Source organism: Capra hircus, chromosome 3, assembly GCF_001704415.2.
Source record: "Capra hircus breed San Clemente chromosome 3, ASM170441v1, whole genome shotgun sequence".
NCBI lineage: Eukaryota > Metazoa > Chordata > Mammalia > Artiodactyla > Bovidae > Capra > Capra hircus.
Window position 1 is genome coordinate 86,169,177 of NC_030810.1, and position 26,775 is coordinate 86,195,951.

A 26,775-nucleotide genomic window follows, 5' to 3' on the forward strand; every position below is an offset into this window, starting at 1 on the left:
CCAGTAAAGTCATCTGATCCTTGTCTTTCCTCTGTTGGAAAGCTTTTTGATTACTGATTCAATTCTTTACTCAATATGGATCTGTTGAGATTTTCTATTTCTTTCCAAGTGAGTTTAGTAATTTGCTTCTAAAGAATTTGTCCACTTCATCTAAGTTATCTGTTAGTTTTCAAATGGTCATAGTATTCTCTTATAATCCTTTTTATTGTTGTAAGGTAGATATGCTAAGTCGCTTCAGTCATGTCCGACTTTGCAACCCTATGGGCTATAGCCCACCAGGTCCCTCTGTCCATAGAATTTTCCAGGCAAGAATACTGGAGTGGGTTACCATTTCCTCCTCCAGGGGATCTTCCCGACCCAAGGATCAATCTCACATCTCTTGTGCCTCTTGCACTGGCAGGTGGGTTCTTTACCACCTGTAAGGGAAGCCCTATAAGGTAGTTTTATTTATTTTAGTTATTGGCTTTTTTCTTTGTCAGTCTAGCTAAGGGCTTAAGAATTTTGTTATCTTTTCAAAGAACCAACTTTTGATTTTGTTGATTCTCCCTGTTGTTTCCCTTTTATTTCTCTCTCCTCTAATCTTTATTATTTCCTTCCTTCTGCAAGCTTTGGATATAGCATGCTCTTCCTTTTTCTGGCTCTTCAAGGCATAAACTTATTAATTTGGGATCTTTCTTCTTTTTTTAATGTAAGCATTCGCAGCTACAAATTTATCCCTGAGCACTGCTTTTGCTGCATTCCATAAGCTTGTTGTATATTTGTTATGTTGTGCTCATTTTCATTAGTCTCTAAGTGTTTTCTAATTTCCCCTGTGAGTTCTTTGACCCACTGGTTGTTTAAGAACGTGTTGATTCATTTTTCCAAATTTTGAATTTAAAAATTTTCCTTGTTACTCATTTCTAGCTTCATTCCTCTGTGGTCAGATAAGACACTTTACATGATTTTAAATCTTTTAAAATGTATTGAGTCCTAAGATACTATCTATCTTGAAGAACGCTGCATGTGCACTGGAGAAGATTGTGTACTCCACTACTGTTGAGTATTCTATAGATGTCTGTTAGCACAAACTGGTTTACAGCATTGTTCAAGCCCTCTATATCCTTACTGATCTTCTGTTTAGATAGTCTATCCATTACTGCAGGTATGGTATTGAAACCTCCAACTATTATTGCAGAACAGTCTATTTCTCCCTTCAGCTTTGCCAATGTTTGCTTCATATACTTTTGGATACTGTTATTTGGTACATATCCATATGTACTTTTAAGGATAATTTTTCAACCTCATTTTTAATATTTAGTCAAACACAAAAAAAACTTATTCAACTTATGAAACCTACTTACCCTTTATAAGTGGGATATTATAAATATGATAAAATTTGCACCTTATTTCACAATTTCCTTTTCAAAGCATCACAGAAAAATAAACTAGAACTCTAAAGGCTTAGATAAGGTGTGGTGGTGGTGATGGTTGAGTTGCTAAGTCACGTCCAACTCTTGTGACCTCATGAACTGTAGCCTGCTAGGCTCTTCTGTTTATGGTATTTCCCAAGTAAGAATACTGGAGTGGGGGCTTCCCTAGTGGCTCAGTGATAAAGAATCATCCACCTGTCAATGCAGGAGACACAGGGTCAATCCCTGGTCTGGGAAGATCCCACATGCTGAGAAGCAACTAAGCCCATGTGCCACAACTACTGAGCCAGTGCACTAGAAGCCCAACAGCCACGACTACTGAAGCCCATGCACCCCAGAGTCTGTGCTACACAAGAAAAGCGATTGCAATGAGAACCTGTGCACAGGAGCCAGAGAACAGCCCCCACTCGCTGCAGTGAGAGAAAAGCCCACACAGCAATGAAGACCAACACAGCCTAATAAATACTTTTATTTAAAAAAATAAAAAAGAACAGTCGAGTGGGTTGCCAGTTCCTTCTCCAGGGGGTCTTCCTGACCCAGGGATCAAACTCACATCTCCTGCATTGCAAGCAGATTCTTTTACTGCTGAGCCAGCAGGGAAGCAGAGATAAGGTATTATTCTACATTATAAATGTCATAATTTCTTGCTCATTAAATCTACTTAGTAAAATATAGAGCACATATCTTAAAATACAAGTTGTCTACCTTTAATACGAATTCAATTACATGAATTCTCAAACATGCAGAAGGAATGTCAACTGTGATATTTTTAATTGTTAATAAATTCATACATTAAAAATTTTCTAAAATATATATTAAAAAACAATCAAAAAAACTATAAATTCTTAAAGAAGAGGGGAGAAATGATCTAATAAGAAAATCTAGGTATTCTCTCTCCTGTGAAATAACAGAAAATTCTTTTAAAATTCTATCCAAGCAAATAGAATTACTTCTTACAAAATGGATAACTCTAAAAGGCCTGAGATGTAGTAAACATTACCTCATTTTTTTCTTGCTTAGCTGGTCCTGGATTCTGTGCTCCATTTGCAGGCTCCTTTTCTGAAACTGAACTCTGGCCCAGGATTTCACTGCTGATAGGTCTCTGTGCCTCAACAGGTGTATCACTTCAGGGTAACAAATGAAAAGGAAGAAGTAGGGGTAAAGAAAAATGTAATGTAGTTAGAGAAATTTTAATTTAAAAGAGGCATATTTACCTTAAGTATATATTAAATGCACAAAAACAGATTTTAAACTTTACTTTTTTCTCTTAAGTACTATATGTAAGGGATTTTAAAAAACAGAATGTGCTAATAATATGAAAGAGCACTGGATTATTAAACAAGGAAGGTAGGGACTCCCATCTAAAAGAGTATGTGCAGCCTTGGGAAATCACTTACATTCTTTGTGGCTCAGCTTCATCTACAAATTAATAGGTCAAATGACCTAAAGCCTAAATTCACTTAAAGAACTCAATCTGCTATTCTGTTATCCAAACATCAATTTTCTTTCCTCCAATATATTTCAATAAAAAGCTAAGAATAGTTGAGATTTTATTAAAAGGCTTTCTTTATTTGCACTTAACATAAAAGTGAAACATCTTTCAAATATTTTTAATGTAGACTAATTAGTAAGTTTGATGTCTTCTGTCAGGTTGTTCCTTGTCGTCTTCTTAAGACACTGGCAGCTTCTACTTTTCATAGTTACACTGTTTAAAAATTTTAATAACTAACATTATCCAAAGATGACAAATACCACATTCACAAAGATTACCGATCAGTAACAGATACCATTGGAACAAGTACAAAAGTAAAGTGAATTTTGTCTTCAATTAATTTGATTATGAAATGACTTCACAATGGCCTCTCCAGGCATAAGTATGTAAGACATACTAAAATAGAGGTCTAAAAAAAATAAATAGAGGTCAAGGGTTTAGGAAAGCAGAGCTAGATAGTCACCTTCACAAAGGTACCATTAGGAGCCTAGTAGTCATAAATATCTAGACATATATACACACACATGCACCCTGAGGGGGAAGTAGAAAGCTCTGGGAAGAGTTTTCGGTTACAGGACGATGCTATAAACTGCTAATGACCAAAGGAAAATGCATTTTAATCCAAAAGTAGAATTTGTAAGAATTATTAACTGTGTAGATAGAATAAAACAATTTTATAAAGTAACATTTAATTTTGCAATTTATACAGCACTTCCATATACATTATCTCATTTAATCTGCACAGTGACCTGTAAAATAGATTAAAACTCCCATTTCACAGACGAGTAAACAGACTCAAAAAAGGCATGTTCCCAAAACTGCATAGTTAGTAAATAAAGTTAGGACTTGAATCCAGGTCTTTGGACTCCAAATCCAATGCTGGCCCAAGTCTGGGAATAGATTTTATTTTTCCTGCGATTTAATTTTGAGACCATTATATTGCATAGTCACGGCTTGCATATTTCACCTGCTTTTTCTTTCTCTTTTGAGTTGCTTTCTGTTCAAGTCAAAATATATCCTTCAAAACACTACACACTCTTTTATAAACTTTTCCTGTGGGTTTTATCTTCTTCACCATAGTAACTCAATCATTATATCCTGGGGATGCAGCATGGTGCTAGCACAGAGTAGACAACTAAATATTTTAAAATAAATACTGAATTCAAACTTATATTACCACAAGCAAAAGTCTCTTTATGTGGCATTTTAACATAATTGATCTGAGCTACCCATATTTTCTAATTATACCTAAAACATTTTTCAAAACCAGGTAAACTTTTTCCAAAATAAATTTTTATACTTTATCAACAGCCAAATAACTCTTCTATAACATGTTATTTTTCAAAGCCTCTTGAAGAAAGTGAAAGAGGAGAGTGAAAAAGTTGGCTTAAAGCTCAACATTCAGAAAACGAAGATCATGGCATCTGGTCCTATCACTTCATGGCAAATAGATGGGCAAACAGTGGGAACAGTGTCAGATTTTATTTTGGGGGGCTCCAAAATCACTGCAGATGGTGACTGCAGCTATGAAATTAAAAGACACTTACTCCTTGGAAGGAAAGTCATGACCAACCTAGATAGCTATTCAAAAGCAGAGATATTACTTTGCCAACAAAGGTCCGTCTAGTCAAGGCTATGGTTTTTCCAGTGGTCATGTATGGATGTGAGAGTTGGACTGTGAAGAAAGCTGAGCACCGAAGAATTGATGCTTTTGAACTGTGGTGTTGGAGAAGACTCTTGAGAGTCCCTTGGACTGCAAGGAGATCCAACCAGTCAATCCTAAAGGAGACCAGTCCTGGGTGTTCATTGGAAGGACTGATGCTGAGGCTGAAACTCCAATACTTTGGCCACCTCATGCAAAGAGTTGACTCATTAGAAAAGACCTTGATGCTGGGAGGGGCTGGGGGCAGGAGGAGAAGGGGATAACAGAAGATAAGATGGCTGGATGGCATCACTGACTCGATGCACATGAGTTTGGGTAAACTCTGGGAGTTGGTGATGGACAGGGAGGCCTGGTGTGCTAAGTTTCCTGGGGTCACAAAGCATCAGACACCACTGAGCAACTGAACTGAACTGAACAGGTTATTAGTAGCCCTTCTGACACACTGTCCTTTCCAAGGGTATGAGCCCTGAAGGAGGGAAATCTGTATTTATTAAGCACCAAGCACATGCTTACCACTCTGCTAGGAACTTTATCTCACTCTACAAGTCAACACTCTATTTTATAGAGGAGGTCACTGAGGCTCAGAGAGATTAAGTTACCACTCCAAGATCATGCAGCTAGAAAACGGCAAGGCTACTATTCACACCATAGTCTGGCTCCAAAGACCATGTTCTACTCACTGTTCTGCATTACTTTGCCTCATAAGTTTCCCGGTTTCAGAGACATGACAGATGTTTTTGTTACTACTGCTCAGCTAAAAACACATGTATTACTTACCTTTTAACAAGTTACATTTTACCCCTCTATAATGGTCTAATAACTTCACTTCTTTCCATCTTTATTCAGTCAATTCTCAATTATAGTACTTTCTTTACACAGGAAACAGCACGTGTAGAGTCAAATTTGGCTAGCTTTTTGTGTTTTTTTTTTTATTCTTTATCAAGACAATCCCACTGGTGTACAATCCCAAACATGCTATTCATTATATTGACCAAGAAGCTCCTATCATCTCATATACTCAGAAAAACGTCACCAGTTCCCCCAGAAGCTCAGCATCCCAGACAGCAAAAATTTTCTCTAAAGGGATTGAAAAGTCAAAGAAAAGTTTAAGATAGTCTCTACCAATACTCAAGATTCTCTATTCCTTTAGGATTTAAATAATAGGATGCCCTATATTAAATTATACTCATTCGTTTTCATCACTAGATATCATCTTTTTCTTTCAAATATAAAATACAGAGCAGTAAGATGCCTCAGGAAGTCACCCTAGGCTTTAGGAAGTCCCCTCACTTAACGGATCCTAGAATCCTCTCCTTTCTTTAAAGAACATTAAAGAAAATCACACCCACCACACCCAACAATCTCACAGCAACTTAACAGAAAATGCTTCCATAAATATTTATCCTGTAATTCTTATGCCTTAACTAAATACCTCCTCTTGTTTTAATTAGAAACAGAAATTCCAAGTCCAGTGCTTCTTCCTCAATACAGAATGCTGTCAACTATCCTATGTGAATAGTAAAAGTTTTCATTTTTATGCTCTTTTAATAAATTTATTGCAGTCAATAGTAATGATTCATAGTATCAACTCAGAGAATAGGAAACCAGCCATGTGTCCCAATGGGATTACTGGAAAACTGAGATAAGAAGTTTCTTAAGCCTTGATATAAAGAACTGCTAATCAGGAAATTATTATTTCATGCCAGATTTGAAAGAAAAACTGAGTGGTGGTTTTAACACTTATATATATATAAAGAATTACTAAAGATAACTGGAAATAACCAGAGATTTTTATATATATACATGTTCAATACAGTAGTATTTACAGGAAACTATACTCTCCTACAATAAGGAATTAGGTAAAACTATGACACAGTCATACAAAGGAATAATGCACATACCCTTAATCACTGACCTCAATAAACATTTAAGAATATGGGAACAATTCATGATCTATCAAGTAAAAAAAAAAAGCAAACTGTATGAAAATATATATAGCACCTTCCCAATTTTTAAAAACGTATTCATAGGAAAAACATTGGTCATCTAAGTGTGAGATTGTGTGGGATTTTAATTCTCTTACTGATAATCTTCCATATTTCCAAAATTTCTTAATACGTATTCACTGCCTTTATAACCAGCAAAATGATAATACAGGACATAAAAATAAAGATTTTCCTAGAGAATATTAATTATCAAAAATTTTAAAACTCCTTACAAATAAAGCTTTAAAGACTAACTTTCAACTAAAGAGACTTGAACATTTAGAAAACACAAACACACACCCCAATTAGATTATCTCACACTTATGGAGATCTGCCAATTTTTATAAGCAAATACTTACCGTTCAGGGGATTCTTCATAAATACTGTGACATTCTGTGTTCTCAAGCATGAGACTTCTGCTGAGATTTTGTACTCCTGGATAATGGAAGTTAGCAAAGGAGTGTGACATTGGAGAAGTTTTGTTCCCAAGGTCTGAGATTCTCTTATCATGACTGGTCAGTCCACAAGTGAGGCCATCTAAAGCAGGATTCAGAGAGCGGGTCATATAGGCATCAGCTGATTGAGGCCTTCTCATTGGAGACGATGGATACGGAGAAAGTTTGCTGATAAGAGGTGTCAAAAGATCAGCATATGCAGCTTTTGTGGGTTTTAGAAGTTTGTCAACATGAATATTAAGCATTTTCTGTTCAAAAGCACAAGAGAAGACCGAAGATGGGAGATTCTGGAGCCATGACAATAAACTCAGATCCAAATCATCACATCCATTACCACATAAGAGGTCAATTCCAAGGAGTACTTCACTTTCCGTAATTTCTTCTCCTGTTGCTTTACTTTGACAAAATTCTACACAGCATTCATAAAGTAGGCCCTTCATTACAAGCTGAAATAAACGATTGTTACTTGCTTTAAAACCAGCCTCACTTAGCTTCCTATCAGCAGGGATGAATTCTGCCACCATGATACAAGCCTCTTCAAAGCAGTGAACTCGTGCAGTGCTGGGATTCCAGTCCTTAAATTCAGCATGATTGGTCAAACGAGGCAAAGTCAAAAGCAAACAGAGCTTGCTGTAGTCATCTTTAGAAGGACAGTACTCTTCCAGGGCATGTAAACACTGCACAGCTTCCTGCATTGTAAATTCCAGCTGTAAAAAAAACAAGTGCTATAAAGAGAGATCCTATGAGATATGAAAACAATGAAAGTATTTTCCTCAAAAATACTTTATAAACTTTCACAAACTGTTCAATTGCAAAGGGATAAACTAGTGTCAAAGAATACTCATATAATGGTGGGCTATATAACAACTTGCAAGTGAAGAATCCAAATGTTTTCTACTACTAAAATAAAGATTTTAAAATTTGGTTATTAGCATATTAAATTTTACCTAGAAAAAAGTAAGGTAATTCAGACTTAATACTATCATTTTTGATGCATAATTTTTAAGAGTAAGGATAATTAAGTTTTTGAGCAATGAAACTGAAGCATGTCAACATTCAACGGCTTACTATACCCTGCCATCACTCCAGCTTACCGAAAAAGCAAGAGAGCCATTCTCAAACTTGCCTTAGGACAAATGTGTGTGGGGAAAGAAACCAAATCAAGAAAGGCAACATCTACAGTTCACTTTTACAAAACTGGTGCAGATAGAACAAAAGGAAGCTTAGCTAAAAGATAAAGTAATTTGTACAGTGAATATTATCTTAGGATCATGAGCTTTCAGTGATGTACAGAACTTCAGAAATTGCATAGCACAGCTTCTATATCTTACCTATGGGAAAAGGTAGGGTCCAGATTTAACCTAAGTAATTCAGTTGATTTTGAAATAGCTCAACCGGAATTCCATCACCTCCACTAGCTTTGTTCCTAGTGATGTTTTCAAAGGCCCACTTGACTTCACATTCCAGGATGTCTGGCTCTAGATGAGTGATCACACCATCATGATTATCTGGGTCGTGAAGATCTTTTTTGTACAGTTCTGTGTATTCTTGCCACCTCTTCTTAATATCTTCTGCTTCTGTTAGGTCCATACCATTTCTGTCCTTTATCGAGCCCAGCTTTGCATGAAATGTTCCCTTGGTATCTTGAATTTTCTTGAAGAGATCTCTAGTCTTTCCTATTCTGTTGTTTTCCTCTATTTCTTTGCATTGATCCCTGAAGAAGGCTTTCTTATCTCTCCTTGCTGTTCTTTGGAACTTTGCATTCAGATGCTTATATCCTTCCTTTTCTCCTTTGCTTCTCACTTCTCTTCTTCTCAAAGCTATTTGTAAGGCTTCCTCAGACAGCCATTTTGCTTTTTTGCATTTCTTTTTCTTGGGGATGGTCTTGATCCCTGTCTCCTGTACAATGTCACGAACCTCTGTCCATAGTTCATCAGGCACTCTGTCTATCAGATCTAGTCCCTTAAATCTATTTGTCACTTCCACTGTATAATCATAAGGGATTTGATTTAGGTCATACCTGAATGGTCTAGTGGTTTTCCCTACTTTCTTCAATTTAAGTCTGAATTTGGCAATAAGGAGTCCATGATCTGAGCCACAGTCAGCTCCTGGTCTTGTTTTTGTTGACTGTATAGAGTTTCTCCATCTTTGGCTGCAAAGAATATAATCAATATGATTTTGGTGTTGACCATCTGGTGATGTCCATGTGTAGAATCTTCTCTTGTGTTGTTGGAAGAGGGTGTTTGCTATGACCAGTGCATTCTCTTGGCAAAACTCTATCAGCCTTTGCCCTGTTTCATTCGGTATTCCAAGGCCAAATCTGCCTGTTACTCCAGGTGTTTCTTGATTTCCTACTTTTGCATTCCAGGCCCCTATAATGAAAAGGACATCTTTTTTGGGTGTTAGTTCTAAAAGGTCTTGTAGGTCTTCATAGAACTGTTCAACTTCAGCTTCTTCAGCATTACTGGTTGGGGCATAACCTTGGATTACTGTGATATTGAATGGTTTGCCTCGGAAACAAACAGATCATTCTGCCGTTTTTGAGATTGCATCCAAGTATTGCATTTCAGACTCTCTTGTTGACAATGATGGCTACTCCATTTCTTCTGAGGCATTCCTGCACGCACTAGTAGATATAATGGTCATCTGAGTTAAATTCACCATTCCAGTCCATTTTAGTTCGCTGATTCCTAGAATGTCGATGTTCACTCTTGCCATCTCCTGTTTGACCACTTCTAATTTGCCTTGATTCATGGACCTGACATTCCAGGTTCCTATGCAATACTGCTGTTTACAGCATCGGACCTTGCTTCTATCACCAGTCACATCCACAACTGAGTATTGTTTTTGCTTTGCTCCATCCCTTCATTCTTTCTGGAGTTATTTTTCCACTGATCTCCAGTAGTATATTGGGCACCTATTGACCTGGGGAGTTCCTCTTTCAGTATCCTATCATTTTGCCTTTTCATACTGTTCATGGGGTTCTCAAGGCAAGGGTACTGGAAAAGGTCAGTTTTCATTCCAATCCCAAAGAAAGGCAATCCAAAAGAATGCTCAAACTACTGCACAATTGCACTCATCTTACACGCTAGTCAAGTAATGCTCAAAATTCTCCAAGCCAGTCTTCAGCAATACATGAACCATGAACTTCCAGATGTTCAAGCTGGTTTTAGAAAACGCAGAGGAACCACAGATCAAATTGCCAATATCCGATGGATCATGGAAAAAGCAAGAGAGTTTCAGAAAAACATCTATTTCTGCTTTATTGACTATGCCAAAGCCTTTGACTGTGTGGATCACAATACACTGTGGAAAATTCTGAAAGAGATGGGAATACCAGACCACCTGACCTGCCTCTTGAGAAACCTGTATGCAGGTCAGGAAGCAACAGTTAGAACTGGACATGCAACAACAGACTGGTTCCAAATAGGAAAAGGGGTGCATCAAGGCTGTATATTGTCACCCTGCTTATTTAACTTACATACAGAGTACATAGTGAGAAACGCTGGGCTGGAAGAAACACAAGCTGGAATCAAGATTGAAGGGAGAAATATCAGTAACCTCAGATATGCAGATGACACCACCCTTTTGGCACAAAGTGAAGAGGAACTAAAAAGCCTCTTGATGAAAGTGAAAGTGGAGAGTGGAAAAGTTGGCTTAAAGCTCAACATTCAGAAAACGAAGATCATGGCATCTGGTCCTATCACTTCATGGCAAATAGATGGGCAAACAGTGGAAACAGTGGCAGGCTTTATTTTTTTGGGCTCCAAAGTCACTCCAGATGGTGATTGCAGCCATGAAATTAAAAGACACTCCTTGGAAGAAAAGTTATGACCAACCTAGATAGCATATTCAAAAGCAGAGGTATTACTTTTCCAACAAAGGTTTGTCTACTCAAGGCTACGGTTTTTCCTGTGGTCATGTATGGATGTGAGAGTTGGACTGTGAAGAAAGCTGAATGCCAAAGAATTGATGCTTTTGAACTGTGGTGTTGGAGAAGACTCTTGAGAGTTCCTTGGACTGCAAGGAGATCCAACCAGTCCATTCTGAAGGAGATCAGCCCTGGGATTTCTTTGGAAGGAATGATGCTAACGTTGAAACTCCAGTACTTTGGCCACCTCATGGGAAGAGTTGACTCATTGGAAAAGACCTTGATGCTGGGAGGGATTAGGGGCAGGAGGAGAAGGGGATGACAGAGGATGAGATGGCTGGATGGCATCACAGACTCGATGGATGTGAGTCTGAGTGAACTCCGGGAGTTGGTGATAGACAGGGAGGCCTGGCGTGCTGCGATTCATGGCGTCGCAAAGAGTCGGACACAACTGAGCGACTGAACTGAACTGAATTCAGTTGATTAGTGACAAAGACAGAATGAAAATTCTTATTGACTCATTCATATTCCAGTGTTCTTTTCACTTTTTTTTTTTTTTTTTGGTCATGCCATTTGGCATGTGGAAGCTTAGTTCCCTGACCAGCGGTCAAACCAAATCCTCTGCAGTGGAAGTGCTGAGTCTTAACTATTAGACTACCAGGAAAGTACCTCTTTCTACCTTTAAACATCATTACCTGGCAAGCATTTCTCTACTATTTCAATGATTACTTACTAGCACTTAATAAAAGTTTCTTTGGTTTTGGATGCAACAATACTAATATTAAAACTTTAAAAGTAACTCTCTAACCAAAAAGAATTTAATATCATTAAATCTAAATTGTCATTAATAAACATTCTATTAAGAAACACCTCTGGGGAATTCCCTGGCTGTCAGTGGTTAGGGCTCTGCGCTTTCACTGCCAAGGGCCTGGGTTCAACCTCTAGTTGGGAAACTGAGATCCTATAAGTTGTACTGCACAGCCAAAAAATAAAGGGTTTAAAAAAAAAAAAACCTCTGGATCAAAGAAATACTGAAAAGACAGAAAGAAGAGGTAAACATAATTCACTTCTGGGATAAGAAAAGAAGCAATGATATACTCATCAAGTCAAACATCTTTGGATATCTAGATCACCTTAAACAAGAGGGGCACACACTCTCCAACCAAACAGCCATTCATGTGTATCATCTTTGCCTAAATCACAGAACAAATCCAGAAGCACTACAGATTGAAAGCACTACACCTGTAAAACAACAGATCTTGCCCCACCACCACTCAAAAACTTCAACTCATGATACGAATCTTTTGTTTTAGGGAATAAAATACTTATGACTGAAACAAGACTATGGCGCAAACCTTCAGGAATAAAAATCTTACATGCTGGGGCTCATCTTCTGCTGACATTGCATTGTTAACACATAAAGCTTCTAAAAACTTCTGCTTCAGGATAATGTAACGAAACCTGTGAAAAATAAAATATGAAACATTAAAATGATTAAAAGCTGAATTACAGCACAGGCTATAGTCCATGAGGTCACAAAGAGTCGGACACGACTGAATGACTAACACTTTCACTGCCTTTCACTATAGCAATGTCAATGACCAGAAATGAAACTCAAGCTCCTAAAGCAAAATAGGCCAAGTTTTTCTTATAGGATCAATTATTTCTTTTAAAAAACACTTTAAAAATTTAATTTCCCAATGTCTCATAAATCAAATGTATTTACTAGTTACTGTAAGTACCTTTGCTTTCAGAAAACTCTTAAAAATACCTTATAAGGCTAATCACACTGAAGCCGCGTGTGTGTGTTCAATCACTCATAAGCTATAATTTAAAAGATAGCAAGAAATCACAATTTAATACTCAAAGCAAGGGCTTTTATTTGAAATATTATTTCTAAGAAAACAATCAAGTTTTTATGGAAGATGTCAAAAGTCATCTAACATGAAATCAAAACATTTTATATTCCAAATATTTTATTTCCCAAAATATGTCTTTTCAAACATGAGAAAATTCATATAAAAATGGAGATGAAAGGGTAGAATGAAATGAATAAAACTGCTAAAAAGCCATAGAATAACTGTAGATTTAAAACTTTTCAAAAGGTATTTTTCAGAGAGGAGAAAGGGAGAGTCTATTTGACTTGTCTATGAATCAAAAAATGTTGAGTGCCTTAAGCACTTTAAAGAAAAGTGTTTCTAAGGGCTGAAAGAAAATAATAATGAACCTTCACAGTCATTCTTCCAACCATTGTTTTAACAGCAAATACGTGCCAATAAAACAAAATCCCTACCTTTAAAAAGAAGGGCATCTAATGAAAGCAACTCATCTAATGCACATTAACAGATGGCTGGATTAAGAAGTTGTGGTGTGTGTGTATACACACACGCAACGAACTATTACTCAGCCATAAAAAAGAATGAAATAATGCCATTTGCAGCAACACAGATGGACCTAGAGATTGTCACACTGAGTGAAGTAAGTCAAAGAAGGCCAAGTATCACATGATATCACTTAATAAGTGAAATCTTATAAAGAATGGTACAAATGAGCTTATTTTAAAAACAGAAACAGAGTTACAGATATAGAAAACAATCTTAATCATAACAGTGGGAAAAAGGGAAGAGGGATAAAGTGGGAGACTGGGATTGACATATACACACTACTATATATAGAACATATAACTAATAAGGACCTACTGCTTAGCACAGAGAAATCTACTCAATATTCTGTAATGACTCACACAGGACAAGAATCTAAAAAAGAATGGATACATGTATAACTGAATCACTCTGCTGTGTATCTGAAACTAAAAATTTTTTTTAAAAAGAAGACATATAAGGAAGAGGAAAACAAAAAATACTGCCATCTGCAAAAACATGGGTGGACCTAGAGAATATTGTGCTTACTGAAATAAGTCAAAGGAAGACAAATACTATATGATAACATTCATACGTGGAATCTAAAAAATAACATAAATGAATATACATATATACACAAAACAGACTCACAGTCATAGACAACAAACTTGTGGTTACTAAAGTTGGTGGTGGGGGATAAGTTACGGGTATGAGGTTAACAGATGCAAACTACTATCCATAAAACAGATAAGCAACAAAGATTAACTGTATAGCACAGAGAATTTGTAATAAGCTATAATGGAATATAGTCTGCAAAAATACTGAATCATTATGCTATATACCTGAAACTAAAACAGTATTATAAATCAACTATACTTCAACTTAAAAAACAAAAAGAAGAGAATCATCTAATAAATTCCATAGAATATGTATAGGATTCAGCAAGGTTCTGGGTTTCCTGGGTAGCTCAGCAGTAAAGAATTTGCCTGTAATAGGAGACTCGGGTTCAACCCTAGGTTGGGAAGATCCCCTGGAGAAGGGAATGGCAACACCCTGAAGTATTTGCCTGGAGAATTCCATGGACAAAGGAGCCTGGAGGGCTAAAGTCCATGGGGTCTCAAAGAGTCGGACAGGACTGAGTGAATAACGCAGAGAAAGATTTTGAAGGAGTATGAAACCAAGTCTATAAGAAACGATGAGGGTCTTACAAGAACTGACTCTTGGAAAATCATCAAGCATGTGCTATGTAAAAGCAGAAGATGATGTAAGAAACAGTATTCCAGGTAAATAAACAATGTACAAAAGCAAAGAAGTATCAAATAGCATGAATTATGGAGAATCAGAAACTAACACGAAGTTTCACTTCTGATAATGGTGGAGTAATTTGTATCTGGCTAACTTTTCTGCAAATAACAATTAAACCCTAGATAAAACCCAAAAATTATTTGAAAGCACCAAAGGGGGGGAAAAATGGCTAGCACACCTAGAGGGAAGTCAATACATGAAAAAAGGGAACTTTAGGGAGTGAGAGTCAAGGGTATAGGGCCTTCCAGTTGAGATACTCCCCAATCCACACAGCATGAGCTAAAACTCAAGCAGAAAGCTGCAGTTTTACAGATTTTTGAGAAGTCAGAGAAAGGTCTGGTATGCCAGAACAGCTGAAAAGTGGCAGAGAGGGTAGGAGGATCCAAAACAAGAGGAAACCACAATGAAAAATATATCAAAATCTACTGTATAAACTGTGCCTAAAACCTTGGCCATACCTAAAACCCAAGATGCAAGGGAGACTCCAAACAGCCCAGCAAAAGCAACAGACTGAAGGTTAAATAACTAAGCAGAGATTTCAACTGATGGCTGTTAGGTGAGGGACAGACTTTGCTTTCTGAGTATAACAAAGTATACTCCCTGTGTGAATAAAAATCAATAGTTTTCTAAAGAAGATAACAGAAATCCAGAGTTTCAACAATGAATCCACAATGCGCAGAATATATTTTGAAAAATGATGAGACATGTGAAAAAAGAGTGACTTACAGTAAAGAGAAAAGGCAATCAATAGAAACTGAGCCTGACATAACCCAGAAGTTGGAATCAGCAAATAAGAACTATTAGTGAACAGTTACTAAAAATAAGTTCAAGGACTTTATTGGGAAATATAGTCACAATGAACAAACAGATATGAATATCTCAGCAGAAAAATTATAAATAAAAGTAAATTCTGCAACCAAAGAGTACAATATTTGAAATGAAAAATTCACTGTTTATGAGCAGGTTACTAACTGAAGGAAGTGTCAATAAATGTTGAAGGTAAATCAAGACTAAAGAATACACAGAAAAACTGTTTTTAAAAAAGGAAAAAAGCTTCAAAACTGTGGAACAATATCAATCTAATACTATATAATTAGAAGGAGGAGAAAGGAGCAGAAAAAATTTTTGAAGAAGTAACTGCCAAAAACTTCTCAAATTTGACGAAAGACATAAACTTAGATCCAAAAACCTCAGTAAACCCCATGCAGGAAAAATACAAGTAAATCACACTTAGGCACAATCAACCTGCTGAAAACCAATGACAAGGAGAAAATCTTGAAGGCAGCTAGTAGAAGAAGAAAAAAAGGAACATTACATACAAGAGAATTAAAAAAAACTCTTTGGCAGAAATAATGGAGGTCAGGAAACAATGGAATGACATCTCTAAAATCTTTGTAGTATTATGAAGAAACAACTGCTTCAGATAGGCCCTTGTGATGTTTTATATATAGGCACCATTGACTAATTTTATATATCAGATAGTCAACTAATTGAAGTACATGCAAGCTGTCCTCTAGAAATGCTCCAACTCAATGGGACTGAGGGTACTATGTGCTAGAAAAGCTAACAGTCCTGTTTTTAAATTTTTGTTTATTGTTTTGTCTTGCTAGCTGCTACACTTCTACCAACAATAAGATACTAAAAAGTTTCATATGAAATCTTACCTTTTTTTGTCAAATTTTTCCATACATTCTAGAGGCTGAATAAACTGAAGAACTTCATCCCATTGACCATCAAGGATTAGTTGCCTATATAAAGAAAAATCCATGCATGCTATCAAATATGTGTTACACTAATTAATTAAAAGCAGAATTAACTTTTCCCACAAATTATTTGTAACAACATACGCTATTTGAGAAGAATCTCTGAACCTGCACCCACTCCTCATTCTAAAATGTGTTTTTCTTCACCTATGTAAAAACACTGAAAGTGTATTTATTTCCCCACTAATCTTACAGTTTAAAGTTATTCTGTATTATTTAGGGGCCAGTGTGTAGGTATGTCCCAGTCTCCCTAAGTCAGTGGGTCTCAACTTGGAGCAGCTTTGCCCCCTGGAGACATCTGGCACTGTGTGGGGACATTTTTGGTTGTCACAACTGGGGTGTGACCAGCATTTACAGGGTATGGGTCAGAGGAACTGCTAAATATCCTACATCCTACGATGCACAGGACAACTCCCACACTCACACAACAAGATGTTAACAGTACTAAGGCTGAAAAACTGCTCTAAATGTGACTTCAACATCTTGGAGGCATTTAACTAAATTTAATATATACTAAACTTTATATTCTGAGAATGAAAACAGTAATGAATAATACCAGGTTTCTCTGACTTAAGTGGTCTATGAGAACTTCCAAAAGTTATAAGGCTTTTAGATTACTGTTCTTTCTTAAAAGTTATTTCCCTACTTATGCGTTTTTAGAACCAAAAATTTAAAAAAGGAAGAAACAAGCAAGAAGATCTACATAAGATTGCCAACTTTTAAAATTCTACAAAGAATGAATAGTAATAAAAAGCAATCACAATATATAACATAATCATTTTATAAAGGGACATTTTAACATTTAAAAAGTAGGAAGGATATAATTTCAAAGGTGAGTCCTTAAGATGAATACATTAGAAGAATACATTTAGTTTAATGAAAAATTTACTATTCTTTAACTCTTTGCATTTCACCTTAGACCAGTAAAACTTCACCACAAACCAACGGGTTTCTGCAGAGGGATATCGGAGAGCCACTACTAAATTCCAGGAATAGCAATGCTTGAAAGACAAAGCCCAAAGAATACTGCCTTAGTATTGGTTCCTGCTACACATTTCATTGACTAAGCTCTCTAGGGCTCAGTGACATTCATATTATTAAATACAGGGAAGTGCAATGAATTTAAATAAACTTTCCTGATATAATAAAGCTTTTTAAAAAGTTCCTTCTTCATGAGTTAGAAACACTTCATTTTCATTTCACACAATGCTACATATCCAAGAATCTGTACTCCCTGTCAAGGACATTTGGTACCACATAAGCACAGAATACATTTCTGTCTGGAAATTTGGGTTTTTCTTTTTCCATCCAATTCAAGGAAGGATATATTTAGCTTTCCATTTTGGCAAACATGTTAACTCCCTTTTGCTCTGCAATTCCATCTCCAAGAAACATGTGCTAAGGAAATAATCCAAGATATAGAAAAAGTCATATGTATGAAAGATGCTCAGTAGAGCATTTAAGAAAACCTGCAAACAATTTGTCTAAAAATAGGGAAATTATTAGGAAATTAAGTAAACTGAAAACTTTAAAAGCAAAAATGTATAATCACACAGAGAATTCTTATAATGTTAATGGATAAAGCAGGATACAAATTATAAATTCAAAACAGAATTGCTGGTTTTTCAATATGCATCAAAAACTATGTGTGGATGGTGAGGTGATTTTTCTTCCTTATTTTTCTATATTTTCTACAAAGAATATATTTATATGAGTATGTTTTACTTCTACAGCTACAAGAGATATTTCAGAAATATTTTAAGTTTACAGTCTCTGATTTCTTAATCTAGTATCTTTTACACGATGCCACAACCATAATAAAGTTGTGACTCTTTTTAATGAACTTTGGATCTTACTCCTGAAAATATTCTACAGAAAACTTTACTTTGTAAATTCTCATTATAAAAATAAACATTAAAAAATTATACTTACATTTCATGATTATAAAGACCTACCTAACATATACACAATGGAGTATTACTCAGCCATTAAAAAGAATACATTTGAATCAGCTCTAATGAGATGGATGAAACTGGAGCCTATTGTACAGAGTGAAGTAAGCCAGAAAGAAAAACACCAATACAGTACACTAACGCATATATATGGAATTTAGAAAGATGGTACTGATAACCCTGTATGCAAGACAGCAAAAGAGACACAGATGTATAGAACAGTCTTTTGGACTCTGTGGGAGAGGGAGAGGGTGGGATGATTTGGGAGAATGGCATTGAAACATGTATAATATCATATAAGAAACGAATCGCCAGTCTAGGTTCGATGCAGGATACAAGATGCTTGGGGCTGGTGCACTGGGACGACCCAGAGGGATGGTACGGAGGGGGAGGTAGGAGGGAGGTTCAGGATGGGGAACACGTGTACATCCGTGATGGGTTCCTGTTGATGTATGGCAAAACCAATACCATATTGTAAAGTAATTAGCCTCCAATTAAAATAAATAAATTTATATTTTAAAAAAAGACCTACCTATATTGTACCTATTATCTTATTAATACTTACATTTCTTGGAATGAGCTACAAACCTTACAGTGATAATGAAATCATACCTCAGGAAAAGCATATCATCAGAAAACAGGCCATTTATGACTCCACTTTCCTTCTCAAGGGCCAACATACTAATGTGAAGCTTCTTTGAATTCAAGAAGTCTAAGATTAGCTTAATGATTTCAACCTCTTTTACATTCACTGTTTCTTCAGCCGTCATGTCGATAGCCTAAATATTAAACAAAATAAAAACAAAAATTATTTCTACTTTTTATTCCTAAGCATTATTAACTACATGGAAACTACACATAACAAGTTTCTTGGAAATAATTAGTACAGGTATTCAAAGTGAAATTAATGTAATATTTGTCAAAACCAAGTCATTCTTTGAGGTATGATATAGGTATAGCTATGATTTCTTTAAGTGTTTATCTTCAAGAGATATACATTGGAATTACAGATTATAATCTGATAATCTGAGATTTGCTTCAAAATAATACAAAAGGCACATGGTAGGAAGTAAACAAAAAATAATAATCATGACTATTAAAGTAAGGTAATAGGTAAATGGAGGTTCATAATATTTGCTATGGTCTGAACGTTAGTGTCTTCCCAAAATTCATATGTTAAGTGATGGTATTAGGAGGAAAGGCCTTTGGGAGGTGATTAGGTAATGAGGACAAAGCCCTCATGATTAGGATTAGTGCCCTTGTAAAAGACACCCCAGTTTCCTGGTGGTCCAGCGGTTAAGACTCCACACGTCTACTGCAACGGGCAACCAGTAGTTCCTAGTTGGGGAACTAAAATCCATGTGCGCTGCCTCTCGGCATGGCCAAATAAAAATGAAAAATTAAATTGAAAAAAATAATTAAAAAGTAAAAGAGACCCCAGAAAACTAGTTTAGCCCTCTCTCTTAGGAGAATACAATGTGACTCAGCAGTCTGCAACTAGAAGAGGGCTCTCACAGAACCTGCTAGCACCCTTATCTCTGATTCCCAGCATCTAGAATTGTGAGCACTAAATTTCTTCTATATATAGATCACCGAGTCTATGGTATCCTGTTACAGCACCTCAGATGAACTAAGATAATATTATTCTGTCTACTCATACATATGTATAAAATTTGCAATAAAGAACATTTTTAAAGTCACAAATATCCAAACCATGTTTAGTTATGTCCTATATATTCATTCAGTAAGTACTGGCTATCTTTTCTTTGTGATATACACTGTCCTGTACTCACTCTGTCCTTAAGAAGTTTATAGAATGTAGCAGCAACACATACAATGTTGTACTCTATACTTTGGAAACAAATAAAACAAGGCTGATTGAAATGTGCAACTTTAAGTAATATTGGTACTATCAACATAAACATCAATGATACTTCAGTTCTTTCAAATCCCTTCTCTTACCTGTTAAGTCTGCAGTGATACAACTGAGCTCACAAGTTAATCATGAAGAATTAGAACTAAGAGGCATTCTGAAGAGCATTAGATCAACATTCTCATTTTGAAGATGAGACCACACAACTTAAATGCCCCAAGTTGTTGCAGTTTTCAGGCTCAGAGCAATACAAAAGAATAGCAAGCTAAAGAGACTGGTTGCAAACAAACGTGATCAGATAAAACAGCATCTCTCCCACAGGACCAATTATCCTTAATCAAATTCACAGAAATATAAATATATACATGTATGCATACAGATTTATTTTTTTCAATTTGTTTACTATTTTGACAATTTATTTCTTCATAATGAGAATTCATTACAATCATGTGGCAGACTAGAATGCTCATCAGATGAGCGTATTTTTTCTCTTAGGTAGAGTAAACAAAGGACAGAGCATGGGAAAGTAATTATGACTCAAATATATAATGACATCAGACTAAGCTAATCTCATACATCCATCTCCACAATAACAACAAGCCTACCTCAGGAAACAGACAAATCACAAATTCTCCCCCAAGAGGCCAGTCAGCCAATTTCTCATGCTTTGGGTTTCCCTTTGCTGTCTTCTGAGCTGACTACCCTTCTGTTCATAGACTTTGTACAATAAAATTAATGATACTTCCATTCAATAAATTCTGACCATACTTCACAATTGTCTCTCTGAGATTACTCCTAGAGCCACTGATTTTAGCATTCCCCAAATCTTCAAATAGTTCTTAGTAGAAAAGAATTGTTGTTGTTTAGTCACTAAGTCATGCCCACCTCTTTGCAACCCCGTGGAGCCTATCAGGCTCCTCTGTCCATGGGATTTCCCAGCCAAGAATACTGGAGTGAGTTGCCACTTCCTCCTCCAAGGGATCTTCCTGACCCAGGGATCAAACCCACGTCTCCTGCTTTGGCAGGAGAATTCTTTACCAATGAGCCACTGCTGATTTAACTCCCAGAAAAATAACTGTGAAGCTGCCTCAAAAGTTCTTAGAGGGCACTTCATTTAAATCACCATATACCAATTACACAACCTAATACAGAATTGAGACCATAACTTTCTAACATTCAATACACACTATGATATTAAATAGTTTATAGGCCTCATATTATTCAACATTCAGTTTAATACTAAGTAACTCTGGAGTTATTATACTATGAATCTATGGCAATAGTCTCATTTAAATTTAGATCATAACCACAAGTTTCACGCTGCCATCATTTCTGATCAATCAATAAAGCCTAAAAGAAGTAGTATATTCTAACAATACATATTTTACAACGATTTTATACTTAGATTTTGAATAGATGCAAAAAATATATCTTAACTAACTGGAATTATTCAGGGTTTTAAAAAATTAATTTAAATGGTAAGTTTGTAGAATTCCCAGTAGAAAAGTGTACTTTAATTATCCAACCCAGAATTTTAACTCTTATAAACTTTACTGTTGCTAGATACAACATAAAACATAGGTACATAATGACTATATTTTAGAATTATTCTTTTTGAACATACCCTGTGTTACTGCAGCATTTGTAGAAGCTCCCAAAATCCTAGCTGTATATAGTTTTAAAGATAACATATAAAAGCAAAATTTTCAACATTTTTTAATCTTCTTAAACTATTAATCACTACAAAGTTAAGATTTTCCTCTAATTCGGAGAAGTAGAATTCAGTAATAAATGCCTCTTCCTCTTCCCTCAGGGGGACTATAAATCAGTAAGATTCTACTAGCTTAGAAACCACTAAAATTATTTTTAATGAGACAGAAAGTACATAAATGTTCATAATTATTACTTGAATTAATTTAAGATGAAAAAAAATCAATGAAGAAATCTCTCTTAAAAAGTACAGAGTAGCACAGCAGCAATGAAAACACAGACAGAGATCAGACTTGTAGACACAGTAGGGGATGGAGAGGCTGGGCGAACGGAGAGAACAGCATGGAGGCATGTACATTACTGCATGTAAAACAGATAGCAAGTGGGAATTTGCTGTTTAATACAGGGAGCTCAACCTAGAGGGATGGGATAAGGTGGGAGATGGGAGCGGGGGGCTCTGGAGGGAGGGGCCTATGTATACCTGTGGCTGATTCATGTTGATATATGGCAAAAGCCAACACCATATTGTAGAGCAATTATCCTACAAGGAAAAAAAAAAAGTACAGAGTAGATGATTTTGTTTGCAACTCTTCTAAAAGCCATTCAATGGCTATCATCAAAAAAATCCACAAACAACAAATGCTGGAGATGGTGTAGAGAGAAGGGAACCCTCCTACACTGCTGGTGGAAATGTAAACTGGTATAGCCACTATCAGTTCAGTCCAGTTCAGTCACTCAGTCATGTCTGACTCTTTGAGACCCCATGGACAGCAGTACACCAATCTTCCCTGTCCATCACCAACTCCCCAAGCTTACACAAATTCGTGTCCATCGAGTCGGTGATGCCACTATAGAGAACAGTATTGACGGCCCTTAAAAAACTAAAAATAGAGCTATCATGACTCTACAATCCTACTCCTGAGCATATATCCGGAGAAAAACATGATCCAAAAGGATGCACCCCAATGTTCACTGCAGCACTGCTTACAACAGCCAAGACATGGAAGCAACCTAAGTGTCCATCAACAGAGAAATGGACAAAGAAGATGTACATACATGCAATGAAATAACACTCAGCTGTTAAAAAGAATGAAATAAGGCCATTTGCAGCAACACAGATGGACCTAGAGAGTGTTATACTGAGTGAAGTAAGTCAGACGGAATAAGAGAAATATTGCATGACATCCCTTATACCTGGAATCTAAAAAGAAATGACACAAATGAACTTACTTACAAGACAGAAAGAGACTCACAGACTTAGAAAACACGCTTATGGTCACCAGGGGGAAGGGATACTTAGGAGGTTGCGGAAGGTCATGTACACACTGCTATATTAAAAATGGATAACCAACAAGGACCTATAGTATATAGCACATGGAAATTGACTCAATGTTATGTGTCAGCCTGGATGGGAGGGAGGTCTGGGGGAGAATGGATACATGTATATGTATGGCTGAGTCCCTTAACTGTTCACCTGAAACTACATTGTTAATTAGTCATACCCTAATACAAAAGAAAAAGTTTGAAAAAAATATATACATTTAAAATAAGTACTTGAAATACATGTTTAATCTACTTATTAGAAAAAAATAATAAATAAATAAAATAAAACCCATTCAAGGGAATTCCCTGGTGGTCCAATGGTTAGGCATCCATGCTTTCACTACCGATGATCCAGGTCTGATCCCCGGTCAAGGAATTAAGATCCCATGGCAAGGCCAAAAAAGAAGTCATTCTAAAGGATAAAGCTCCAGCCCTTCAATCTATTCAGCCAAATCAGCCTTGACAACATCTTAGGTAGATATGCCAGCCCATGTACATGCATGCTCACCAAGCAGAATTTATAATATATAGGACCAACAATAAAGCGTATTCCACCAAAAACAGAAAAAAAATTGGGGTAGGGAAGATCAGATTGTCTTAGTATTTTCATACTAACAGATTTGCTATTAAAAAATAAATCACAAAACATGAACTCTATGAATTTTCCTCTAAGAAATAAATGTTTACTTATATTTAATAATGAAGTAAGGAAAAATAAGTTTTTTTAAAAAGTAAATATATCTGGAAATGAACTAGACAGAGGTCAGTATTTTAGTATTAATATACAAGTAACATCTACAGAAACTAAATTCCAGATGGGGTCTCTATATGGACTCCTGCTGAAAACTATCTAAGCGAATCAAGATTAAAAGAATGTATTAGAGGGAAAAAAATAAAATTATTTTTAGAAATCTAAGATTAAAGGTAAAATGTTAGCAATAGATAAGAAAAAAAGTATGATAATAGAAATATATTGACTTCTATGCATATTTCTATACATAGATATGAAAAAAGTTTCATGAAAAATTATCAGCTTTCTAACCAAACACAAATAGGTATTTGAATGTCCCTTTGCAATGAGGTACTTTCACTAACTTATAATACAAATTACGAAGGAAGAAAATGCAGAAGGCTACGAATGATTCAAAAGCATAAGATTAAGGGAATTAGGGCACATCCATTAAATATTTTATAGCCAAGAAAAAAATGTTTTTAAGAAAGCCTCCATTAATCCCTATCTCCATCCTATAAACAATAAACACTGCTCTCTTTTAACTTTCCAAGAATTACAGGGTGCCTAATGCTGAACAACAGTGCTTCACCATTCCAGTTTACAGGCAAAATGCAGATGAGGAAATGAAATATTATGAAGATTTTTTATAAAATATCAAACTGCAACATAAGACTACTGTAACTTCTCCTTTAAAAAAAAAAAAGAAAAAGAGGGAGGAAAAAACTTCCTAGCTCTTAAATAAAAGAGCATTCCAAAAACTTACACTGCTGCCAGATTACTAACTGCAAATATCTGGTCCTTCAGGAATATCAATGTGACACTGCAAGCCACTTAATTTCTACTGGCCTCAATTTCTTCACACATAAAATAAGAGGGTTATTCAGTTTGTCTAATTTCTATGATTTTCCTTCAAGTTTTATATTTGTTTTAACTCACATTTCAATAACAGGAAGTGTATTTTCTTAGCAGGAAATATCCAGTCTGGAATAATCAGAAGTCTCTGATTCTAAGGTCAGTTTAACAAGAGAAAAGAAAGATTTGTTTTAGATCATTTAAGTAAACAAAAGAAAAGCCCTTCTCACTGCAAGGCCCTGTCACGTCTGCTAATCAGCAAGCACGGATGCAGCATGTGTCCCTTCTCACTGCTGACAGCTGTTCTCTATTCATCAATTATTTTAATTTACATTCTGGAACTGTGAATGATTTTTAGCCTGAAGAACAAATTACATTTAAAGCAGGTGCAGCTTTAAGTAGCTATAAAAAGAAAAGAATTAATTAACATAAAAATATGTTGTATATATGCATAAAATATCTCTGGCAACAGACACAAGAAACTGATAAAATTGGTTGTCTCCAAGAGGGAAAAGTGGATAATAAACAACAGAAATGGAATGGATAATAAAGAAGAAAAATGGTACCACTATACACCCTTTTGTACCTTTTTAATTTTGGACCATGTGCAATTATTACCTATTTCAAAAATTTTTAATGTTTTATATGAAATTTATATATTATATTTATAATTTAAATATTACATATGAAACATATATTCCCTGGTAACTCAGCTGGTAAAGAATCTGCCTGCACTGCAAGAGGGCCTGGTTCAATTCCTAGGTCAGGAAGATCCCCTGAAGCAGCAATAGGCTACCCACTCCAGTATTCTTGCCTAGAGAAAGCCCAGGGACATAACAGCCTGGTAGACTACAGTCCATGGACTCGCAACGGATCAGACACAACTGAGCAACTAAAACAACACACAAATGAAACATAATGACTTTCCAATTGCAAAAAACTGGAAATAATTAGACATGTAAGGAATATAATATATTCATTATTTATATAACAAAGCAATAACATTTCAGAATGATTTGTATTTTTTTCATAAACTGAGACCCTCTTCTCAGATTCTATTCAAATATTATTTCAATCTTTCTTTATGAGATAAAAGTATTTGTATTATTTTCATATTCAAACCCACAAATATTTTTAAAATACATTTAATTACTAAAGTACTAAAACAATGTACAAGATAGGTAGACACATGCTTTGTAATTCAGTCCCATAAAATCCAGAAAAGGTAAATTAAAAAACTGCCAAATTTGGCACTAAAAATGTAAAATGTAAATCTTCCATTTAACAGAAGTTGCCATGAACAAGGTAACAGATAAGGGACAAGGACCAAATATAATACAAATGGTTAAAAGATTACCATCCAGAACATAAAAATAGCATCCTCAAATCAGTATCTCCCCCAAAATTCCAGCTGAACAACAATTCACAGCACTAAAAATAACCCAAAAAATTGATGAAAAGATGTTCAGCTTCACTAGTAATATTAAAGTAAGATATCAACAATGGCAAAATTTAAAAGACCTCATAGTATCTAGAGTTGGCAAGAGTATGAGTAAATGCCCCTTCACACACATTCTGTTAAGAATACTGGGGACTTCCCTGGGGATTCAGTGGTTAGGATTCCATGTTTCCACCACAGTGGGCAAAGGTTCAAACCCTAGTTGGGGAAATAAGAATCTATATGCTGCACAGTATGACCAAAAATCTTTAAAAATACATAATGAAAGAAAGAATATAATTGGGACAGACTTTTGGAGAGAGAATTTGACAGTATGAAATTTTCATCTATGAAAATTTTAAATGCATATACTCTTTGACTCACCAATTCCAATTCTATTTCTAGGAACCTATTCTGCAAAAATATACAAATATGTACAAAGATACATATACAATATGTGAACTGTGAACTTCCAGATGTTCAAGCTGGTTTTAGAAAAGGCAGAGGAACCAGAGATTAAATTGCCAACATCCGCTGGATCATTGAAAAACCAAGAGAGTTCCAAAAAAATATTTATTTCTGCTTTATTGA

General features: G+C 35.7%; 1 protein-coding gene across 4 annotated transcripts in view; it reads right to left on the reverse strand.

Moving 5' to 3' along the window:
* Positions 1-26,775, reverse strand: part of WDR47 (WD repeat domain 47) — a 63,504-nt gene that overhangs the window by 23,632 nt on the left and 13,097 nt on the right. For 2 of the 4 annotated variants that reach the window (XM_018045846.1, XM_018045847.1), the window contains exons 2-6: positions 18,868-19,034; positions 16,205-16,288; positions 12,231-12,336; positions 6,909-7,711; positions 2,410-2,533 (exon numbers count right to left, since the gene is read on the reverse strand). In XM_018045846.1, the coding sequence (XP_017901335.1) occupies positions 2,410-2,533; positions 6,909-7,711; positions 12,231-12,336; positions 16,205-16,288; positions 18,868-19,025 (1,275 nt within the window). In that variant the 5' untranslated portion in view covers positions 19,026-19,034. The remainder of the gene's footprint in view (positions 1-2,409; positions 2,534-6,908; positions 7,712-12,230; positions 12,337-16,204; positions 16,289-18,867; positions 19,035-26,775) is intronic. The other 2 variants (XM_018045848.1, XM_018045849.1) reach the window with 1 other exon arrangement.